Raw genomic sequence first — 10,515 nt, 5'->3', positions numbered from 1 at the left:
ATGATGCTTTTTATTCTAAAACTTGATGAGTATAATATAGAGAAGTTGAAGGCTTTTCCAATCCATGAACATGGCTTTAAATTCTGTCTCTCCAAATGTTATTACATGTTTTTATATAGACATGTTTATATAAACATGTAATAATGAAATTTATATATGTATAGGAATGCATGAATATGTTTGTTATGTCTTTCTAAGGGTTAATTTAGAATTACAGATATGGATTCAGAAAGAAAAAATATTGCAATATAACTTACATTTTAATGGATTAGAGGCAAAAATCCCCTCATATTCTAAGTTATCTGATTGTAATTGGACCATAGGCTCACAATCCTGCTGTTTCAGTCTCCTGAGTGATGGGATTACACAACCTGATATTTAAATATAGAAATGCCACAAGAAAAAACACAACAAAACATGGCTGAATTCCTATATAAACTTCTAGTGGTAAACCTTTTCTAATTGTTGCTTAGTATCAAGAAACTGTAAGGCACACTGGTTACTAAGAATAATTATGTGGCAAAAGACAGTAGCAGGCTGGATCTAGACAGCCAAGGATATGTGCATCAAGATTAGTGACAAATGCTTACTTAGTGGTATGACAGTTGGTGGCTTTAACAAAGGGCATTTGGGATGGCCGTGAGAGGTAGAAGCCTGACTTTAAAGCTCTGAGGATGAATGGGAAGCAGGGAAGTAGAGACAGGGTGCCCTGCCCTCACCATAAGTCAAGAAGGGAGAAGGAAACCCGGTTAGACTGGGAGATTGAGTAAAGGGCTTTGAGGAGACAGCTCACACAGGTCCAGCATCTGATCAACATGGGAAAACGTGTTCCTACCTTTGCAGAATTTTGAGAAATTACAAATATTATCCAGGTAATTATTAAGAACAACATGAACATTAGCAGCATTTTCTGACACACTATATTTGAGAACATGATCCGTGTCCTAGGAAAGAACACAAGAGAAGGCATCAGGTGAGAAGGGAGGGAGAGCCTGGGCGCATGCTCTTTCCCGGGAACTTGGGATTTGCCTTGAGACTTGATCATCTTTCATGAGCTACCTTCTTTTTCTTTGTCTTAGTGAACAACCCCTGTTTACCTTTTCTTAAAGGCTTTGGTCTGAAGGTTCTCTTTCTTATCCTTAACCCTGAAGTAGCAGTCAGATGCCTCCCACCATGTTCTCTCCCTGTATTCGTTTTCTATAGAAACACCCCACTTTCACTCACCACAATCCCAATCTGAAGCAGAAAAATTAATTAGCCAGTAGATATCTTTTTTTTTGGGTAGGGGAAGATAGAAGATACTGATAACACCTTAAACTTATGTTATTAAAAATAATCTTTAAAATACCTTTAAACAAAGTAGGTTCTATAGCGACTCTTTTTTTTTTTTTTTTTGCTGAACACCAAGTATGAATCTTGAAGTGGAGATTCTTTTGGGAGGTAGAGTCTGAATTACTCTGCATAAAAGACAAATTTAACAAGATTACATGAAGAAAGGGGAAGAGAGGTGGCTGGAAGATGTTTTGGGTGGGGAGGAGGAGGACAGAAGCAGAGAGAAGTGAGACTGAATTATGGCCGTTTCAAGGCATTCATGGAGAACGGCAATAATACTTACCAGATGCAGTGTGTAGAGACCCACTGTTTTTTAGTTTTCTGTATTTTTTTTTTAAAAAAATCAAAACTACAGTGAATTTTAAGCTGTCTGAAAAGCTTCTGCATGGGTGAATTAACTTAATAGGTTCTAAAAGGATTCTGTTTGCATCTTATTGGTACAGAGCAAAACCAAGTAACCCTCATGCAGAAACCCAAATATAGTTGATCAGAAAGAAATGAATATATTCTACAGAGACACTTTAACTATCAAACTATTAAAACAACAGACTTTAAGAAAATTGGAATTTCCCCAAGAATCTCATGCTGTAAGAAGAAAAGCCTGGGACGGCATGGGCAGAGGACCGTTCTCTCTAAGAAGGAGGTTTACGGCCTTATGGGGAGAGCAGTGGGTCAATAGTGGGTACTGCCACACCTTGTTGGGACTGCTTAGGTATGCATTTCCATGATGCTAGTTAAACTTTAGTCTCCTTTCAGAACCTGAAGGTAGACATCTGTGCAGTCGCTGGATGTCTTTGTCCCTTTTTTCACATGTTTGCATTAAATGCATCTCCTTGGATGCCTAGTGCTACTCATTTGGCTTTTTAAATTGACTTCTAAAGGATGGGGTGGCTGAACTTGGCTTCTTGGGATATAGACTTCGACCCCCCAACTTCAGTATCAGAGTCCAGAGGAGAAAGTCACTTTAGAACTAGTTAACTGTTTTAAGCGAGATACCATGAGTGGTTGCAGCTAATACTACATTACAGTCTAATGACTAAGCTATGACTTTCCAATGATGGAAACATGGTGCTCAGAGAACTTCTAGAAGGACTGAATTCTGTGTCCAATGATGTAGAGATGAAGTGAATGAAATCAGGAGAAAAGACATCATGGCTGGTGTAGTCTGTGTCACTCACCATACTGTGTATCTAATACTAAATGACTTCCTGAGAGAACCAGAACCTGTCTATGAATAAAACACTGGAATCATCCTGTCTCAGGGTTGTATGTCTTGTGCCCCATGTCACTGACAAGCATAATGTCTGTGGGATGAGTAATTGTCAAAAAAAAAAAAAAAAAGCATAATCTGTGCTTCTAAACCAACTCCATTTCTACCCACTAAGAGTTCATAGTTTCTAGTAATGTCAAGTAGCATGTAGTGAGGTAATGTGTCAGTCAAAGCTCCTCCCCCTGCCCCCGCCCCCCCCGCCCTAAGTCTCACCTAGTCTTTCTAACTTTTAGGTGAAGTTCATAATGCATGAGTTACCATACCTATTCTGACTCATGCTCTTCGACATAGAAAGCAGTGTACACAGACAGAATTTTACCAATCCTGAAAAAAAAAAATACCCTGTAGTTTTGACTCTCAGATTTCCAAGCTGTGTTTCATTAAATGTCTATTCATTCTGTTTATCGATGAATGTAAAAATATTGAATACTTATCCATATGTTTCCAGAAGATGAGGAAAGTCAACAGAGTGGGTAAAGTAACTGTTTTTAAAGGTTGGAATACAGGAGTATGACGCCACACTCATGTCAACCTTGGAATATACCTTATTTTTCCATATTTCCCCTTCATTGTCTGTCCCCTCTAGCCTCTATCTCTCACAGGATGGACACCTCCCAGTACTCGCCATGATCTCTGCTAAATCTGGAAAACCCCTGTTGTTTAATCTTGAGGATGAACGCTGGGTTTTCTATCCTCTGAGCTCCCTTGGTCTAACATGCACACTTTGCCATGATACACCCCATCTCCCTTTGTGCTGTACCTCAAGTAGGCCGATGGACATTCAAGAGCAGACTCCTTCATGGAAGAGAAGTAACTGGAGGGTACAGTTCTCTGTTGGCTTAGAACTCAGAGATGTCTCACTAGAGCCTGCGTGGCTCTGCTTCTCCAAATGCCCTCAGGATGTCTCCACTGGAAACACTCAAGGTTAGAGGTGTGCTAACCAGTCTCAGGATAGCCAATAAGCAACATTGTACACATTTCTTGCTGGCTGAAACTAACTGGCCATTGTGGATACATTTACATCATAGAAACAAACAAAGGCTGCAAACAGAGTTGCTTCTATGAGAGCAGAGCTGAGTTTACCCTGCTCCCAGGAATCTCCAAAGTCGGCTTGTTGGATTCCCCTTTGTCACTACTGCCAATTCTTCTCCCTGTCCTTGTGAACCATGTTCCCTACCAGAAATGTGGATTTTCTTCTTGACTTTTGGCTCCTTAAGTCTGGTCATGTTCAGTTACTGGGTACCCATGCACATACAGATTGGAGATCTTGACCCTACCGTCACTAGCGACATAAACTTATGTCTGGGCGTGTGACATCCCAGTTACACTACACTTTCTGGCTTCTAGGGTATTTGGGTACAGCCATAATATTCATTCTCTGCAGTGAATATAATTCAGGTTATATGAACTATATGACTTGTCTCTTCTACTCTCTTTCCTTTTTTATTTTCCTTCCTTTAACCTGTGGCATGCTGGCTTCATCAACAGCCTTGTTTTGATCATACAGTATGATGAGCATATCCAGGTCCTAAGACTTATTTGTCCTGAAACAGGTCCATCTTTGGGTATCTAATGCAGCCTAAAGACTCCTTGCCCCCAATGACATTTTCAACATATAAAATAAAACAGAGAATCATAACTCAATTACACTGAAGCACAATAATCAACATTTTAAAAAACCTAACTTCTTATTTAGTCAAATGAAAGTCTTTTCTTTTCTTTTTTGAGACAGGTTTCTCTGTATAGCTAGCTGCCCTGGAACTCACTCTGTAGACCAGGCTGGCCTGCGAACTCAGAAATCCACCTACCTCTGCCTCCCAAGTGCTGGGATTAAAGGTGTGCGCCACCACAGTCCGGCGTATGTAAGTCTTTCACCAGCGCACCAAATAACAAGCATGGAGGTATTATATTTGTAAAAATTTTAAAGCATTTACAAGTATGGGTGGCGTTTCAAGTCTCTTTTTTATTTTATTTAATTTATTTTTTAATCTGTATGTGCATGGGTGTTTTGCTTGTGTGGATGTCAGTGTCACTGTCCATATGTGTGCAGTGCCTGCAGAGACCAGCAAAAGGTATTAGGGCCTCAGAAACTTGGGTTACTGACAGTTGTGAGACACTGCATGAGTGCTAGAAATCAAACCTGCATCCTCTGGAAGATTTATCAGTGCTCTTAACTGCTGAGCTATGCATCCTCTGGAAGACTTATCAATGCTCTTAACTGCTGAGCTATTTTCTCCAGTCCCTCAGGTCTCCTTAGTAACCACACTGTGGCATGAAACCACCATGATTTTAAATTGTGTATGGAGCCACAGTTATTGAAAAAAAAAAAAGCTGCTTCGATTGTGTAACAGAGATCTAGACCTTAGTACAACTGATTCCATGATGGAGTCCTGTGTAACTGGGCCCCCTAACTGCCAGGAACAAGGTGGTTTTCATTGCAAATGTTTGGTTTGTAAAACTTAGGCTTTCTGAAAAATTTATTAGGAAAGATTCTGGCCTTTGAAAACAGGGGAAAACCTGGGAATCTGTCTCTATGCCACAGGAAGGGACCCCCGGGAACAGAGTTAATCATTCCCAGCCAGAAATCCACCAAGATTGCTGTTATACTTGGACACTTGGCCCTGTACTACCCAGGGATAAGAAGTAACCAGTCAAGACATTGACTAACACAACTCACTATGACTGGGGGAAGCCCAAATTAGTGTTAGAGGACTTGCCTCGGCCATTCCCTGTTCTTTGTATTCTGATGCTTGCTATTCTGCTTTATGGGCCAATTAATCTGGATAACAGCAGTGTTACTGAGCTTCTGAGACTACTCGGTGGGCATGTACGGTTTGACTACATGTACCTCTTCGGATGCTTTCCAAACTACATAGAGCAAGACCTGGAGGTATTAAAAGTTTCCGTTTATGAATGAAAACAAATTAGATTTCCTTACCAAAAAACAAAAAACTAAAACAAACAAACAAACAAAAAAATGAGCCTACAACATCGCAAAGGCTTAGCTTAGACTCACTTTTCACTTCTCATAAGATAAAAGAAACTATGTATGGCTTTGGAAAAAAACAGCTATTTCTGTGCTAATTGATCAGGAATAATAAAAAGAAAAAGTTTGCCAGAGTTGGTGTGTTGGTTTGTACATTCTTGGCTCATGGAGTGGCACTATTTGGAAGTGTGGCCCTGTTTGAGTAGATGTGTCACTGTGGATGTGGAATATAAGACCGTAGTTGGCTGGAAGTCAGTATTCTGCTAGCTGCCTTCTGATGAAGATGTACAACTCTCAGCTGCTCCTGTACCATGCCTGCTTAGATGCTGCTATGCTTAAGACTTGCTTTGGTCATGGTGTCTGTTCACAGCAGTAAAACCCTAATACAGTAGAGAAAAAATACACTCAAAGAGACAACGATATAAGTCAGTTAATTGGTACCAGTCTGTTCTCTTAGTCTCTCTGGTTAACTAGTCTGTTAGCAATACTGTCTGGGCCTTTAATTCTTATTCTGATTGGATTAAGAAATGGGGTCCTGCATCTTAAACTAAAACAGGATGAGTCCATGATTTGACTAACTCACTAAGACCAGTGAAGAATGTAAAGGGGCTCCAGACCTCAGCACATCTGACTCTGTGATGGAAGTGCCATTCAGGCCACAAAATTTAGTACTTAGACCGCACCACCTGCCAAAAAACCGAAAACCAAAAACCTAACCCGTCAAAGTTATGGGAAAGTCCCTAAATGTATTAACCTTGCTTTTGGCTTCTGTAATTCTACATTTGGCTGATTGTCCTTTTTTAACTGCAGTATGTCCACCCAGAACATGGTTTTTATGTTTAAAAGCTCACCCTGAGAAAGGCTTAGTGCAACCCTGGGATCCCAAATGCCCAGTGTAGCTGCTGACGGGCTAATAAAGGCATTCTATTGGATTAAGCCAGTGTCTGGGCAGTCTTCTCTGGTGGATACCCCACAATAGGGTTGCTACTGGTATTCACAATTAGAGACCTTGCTGGGCATCACTTAGGAGGGGAGTGAAAGGAGAGCTTCTCTCTATTAGCCCATTTCAGGGCCATCACTCCACAAACTCTTGAGTGGAGAACATAAGTTCATAGGAACAAGAAAGAGAAATAAAGTCCCATTATACTTTCTTGTTCTAGTTGCTGCTCTTGGGTTACTTGTTTCCTCGTGCCACACCAGGATGTTTGTTTTTAAGGGAAGTCAGTGTCTTTGTTGTTTACGTTCCTTTTCCCGTCGTTACTACTGCTGTCTGAGAAAGAGGTAATTTCAACTTATCTCTTTGTCTTGGTTTAAAAAAAAAATCATAACATTTTAGTAAGGTGTAATTTACATATCATAAGCATACATGCATTTAAATACACAGTTCTAAGAATGATGAGAAATGCTTTCCTCTGTGTAGTGACTGTACTCAATATTGAACATGTTCTCATTACCTCTGATAGAATTATTATTATCTTTATTATTATCCATAAACTTATGCCATTTCCCAGGCATCTACAGCTCTCCCTTCTGCCTACCTACTGTGTGTCTGGTCCCAGAAAAACATGGATCTCAGTTTTGGCTTTTAACATAGATTTGACTTTTCTTGGGTTTCATATAGATGGAATTATATGTACAACATATATTCATTTGTGTGTTTTTTCTTTTTTGAGGTTTATTTATTTTTATTTTATGTGTGTGGGCCCCTGCGTGTAGGTCTGTTTACTATGTGTTTACAGTGCCCAGAGAGCTCAGAGGAGGAGGAAGGCATTGGATCCTCTGGAACTGGAGTTACAGATAGCCATTGTGTGTGTTCTGGAAGGGCGGTCAGCGCTCTTAACTGCTTATGCCATTTCCCAGGCATCTACAGCTCTCCCTACCTACTGTGTGTCTGGTCCATCTCTCCAATCCTTTTTTGTTTGTATTTTGATACAAACAGTCTCAAAACAGTCCTGGTTAGCATGGAACTTGCTATGTAGACCAGGATGGCTTCAAATCCACAGAGATCCATTTGCCTCTGCCTCTGCCTCCTAAGTGCTGGGATTAAGAGTGTGGGTCCACACACCCCGCCTATGACATCCTCTTCAGTGAAATGTTTGTGGTGTTTCTCAGGTCTGTGCTCCTTCTCATTATTGAATGAGATTCCATTTTATGTATGCATCTCACAAGTAAGTGAGTGAGTGTATGTGTGTGTGGTATGTGTGTGTATGCGCGCATGTGCACACGCGTGCATGTATGTGTACACTCTTGTGTCTACACTACCGTGCCTGTGAAAGTCAGAAGGCAGTTTGCAGGAGTCAGTTCTCTCCTAATGTGGGTTCTAGAAATGAACTCAGGTCACCAGGTACATTGGCAAGCAACTGTACTTCTTAAGGCATCTCTCCAGCTCTCTATGTATTATTTTAATTTCTCAAATAAATTTACACTTAAATATTTCCCAGGAAGTGAGGAGCTTATAAAATTATACTCCATCTATGTTGAATTATCTGGCACTTTTGTTGTTGTTTGTGTTGCCAGGTATTTTAATTAAAAATAAATATTATGTTATATGTTGTCATTTTAATAGACTACTACCTCATTTAGCTTCTCATCTTTCACTCTTCTCTGTATTTCTGTTCCATCATTTAGGGAGAATTTTCTTTTGCTTAATAACATCTACCTATAATATTCTGTAAGTGTAACTCTTCTGGCGACAGATCCTCAAAATTATATTTTCTCTTTCATTAAAATGAGCCCTTTTATTCCTAGGGCTGTTTTTGTTGAGTGAAAGTCTGTGTTTTTGGGTCTTTGACATCTTTAAAGTGCATTGGTACTTTAAAGATGCTACTTCGTTCTCCTTTTATATCCCTAATGACTCTGATCTTGTCCTATTTTTTTTCTCTAGAATATAGATACCTTGAGCCCCCACTGTCTTCATTGATCTTGGACACTTCAGTCTGATTGAAAATAAAATTATTCAGTTTTTTTCATTTGTTCCTATAAGAGAGTTACAAGTTATTCTAACAGTTTTGGAAATATAAATTCTACATGTGTAGATATATACTATATATACATGTGCATTCAGTATATGTATTTAATTTTTATTTTTAAAATTTATGTGTATAAATGTTTTGCCTGCATGTATGCTTGTACTGCTTGCATGCCTGGTGCCTGAGAGGAAGTATCAGATTGCTTAGAACTAGGATTACAGATGTGGGTGCTGGGAATTGACCCCTAGGATTTTGGAAGAGTAACAAGTGCTCTTAATCAGTGAGCTACTTCTCAGCCCACCCATATAAATAACTTAAATTAATTGTTTGAGAATTTCATAGCTCATATAATGTATTTTTTATCATAGTCACTCCTACAACTTCTAACTCCTTCCAGTCCCCCCTTTATGGTCCAGCTCCCCCCTCCTCCGTCAAGTTCCTCCTCCCCAACCCAGCTCCCCCTTCCCTAGTCTGCTCCCCCATTCCAGTCCCCCATCCCTGTCCAATTTAATTTCCTGTTTTTAATTTTTGCTTTTCTTTTTTTAAAATGACCTGCTGAGTCCAACTGATATAGATCACACACTCATGGGTATGGAACCACAGATCAGATTCCTTTCCACAAAAACCACTCCTAAATAAGTGACATGGGTTGGTAAGACTTTCTTGTTTCCTGTTGATGTTAGCTGACTACATAGTTACATATGTATGTATGTATGTATGTATGTATGTATGTATATATATATATATATTAAAAATAAATTCTTGTGACTAGTATTTAGAAATTCTAGTGATTTATTTTTTAGAGGATTTTACAGCAGCATGAATTCAGATCAGAGACAACTGTAACTGTAACTGGTGCCTAGCATGCGTATTTGCTCTCTTTAAGTGAATTCTATTTGAGAGGAGTTTCTCATCTTAAAAAAAACAAAAGTTTCCTGTTTGTAACATTGTTTGAAATTGAGCTACCTTGAAAGTCTTTTTCTGATTTATCAGGGTAGTTGCATACTTTTTTAAAATGCATTTTCAAGTGTGACAGATTACATTAATATATTTTCTAAAGTCAAAGCATATGACCAGTGCTGGCTGAAATTCAGTCAGGTTACACCGTAAATCTCAATTTCAGTATGACCCTATGGACGGTAACAGGTGAGAGTACAAATTAATGTAATTAATTTATGGCCCCGTCTTGCTTGCCTGCTGTTTACCTGGACGTTAGTTCTACACTGTGTGTACATCATAAAAGATCTGTCACTCGGGTTCACACAAAAAAATCCACGATGAAATTTCAGTAGACTATGTAATTCTGTATGTGAATAACATGGACTTTACTATGTATTATAGAAACTAGTTAAGAAGATCTCCAGGAAGACTTAAACCTAGTATTCAGAAGCAGTTCCCTAGGCTCATGTGAAGGGGAAGCACTTGGAAAAGCAGCACTAGAATGAAGGGAAACCTCTTCTACTCAGTTCCTCATGTATATTAAACACACACACAAAACACACATCCGAAGACAAATTTTAGAAAGACGATTCTGCTTTTCTGACTGAAGAAAACAACCTTCTACCGAATGGCACCAGTCCGACCAAACTTGATTATCACTCAGTCCTCAAAGCAGGAGGACTCCCTCTCTTTAGAAGGCTTTCCAGAAAAAGTCTAAAGCACACTGATCTTTCTCACGGTCCAAGGTCTCACGGCATATTCCTTTATCCCCATCAGGATAATACCACCTGTGAAAAGCCAAGCTAAGCAGTATGATCAGCTGCAAAGAAACATTGCTGATATTTGTTGTGAGGACATCCCCAGGTGGATGTGACAAAGGTCTGTCTGTTGCCTCTAGTTTGGAGACCAATCTAAAGGCGCAATCCCTCCCAAGTCTAAGTGAACTGAGCCTACTGGGGTTACTTACAGAAAGGAACACGTGACTCAAAGGCAGCAGCGAGGAGCATGAGTCTTGGCAC

General features: G+C 39.6%; 1 protein-coding gene across 1 annotated transcript in view; it reads right to left on the bottom strand.

Annotated features, from left to right (window-relative positions):
* Window positions 1-934, bottom strand: part of Nxpe1 (neurexophilin and PC-esterase domain family member 1) — a 12,498-nt gene extending 11,564 nt beyond the window's left edge. The window contains 1 exon segment of the mRNA XM_031345551.1: window positions 836-934. Within this exon segment, the coding sequence (XP_031201411.1) occupies window positions 836-934 (99 nt within the window).
* Window positions 935-10,515: the final 9,581 nt, after the last annotated feature.

The sequence above is a fragment of the Mastomys coucha genome, unplaced genomic scaffold, assembly GCF_008632895.1.
Source record: "Mastomys coucha isolate ucsf_1 unplaced genomic scaffold, UCSF_Mcou_1 pScaffold23, whole genome shotgun sequence".
NCBI lineage: Eukaryota > Metazoa > Chordata > Mammalia > Rodentia > Muridae > Mastomys > Mastomys coucha.
This window is presented reverse-complemented; position numbering and strand designations above follow the sequence as displayed.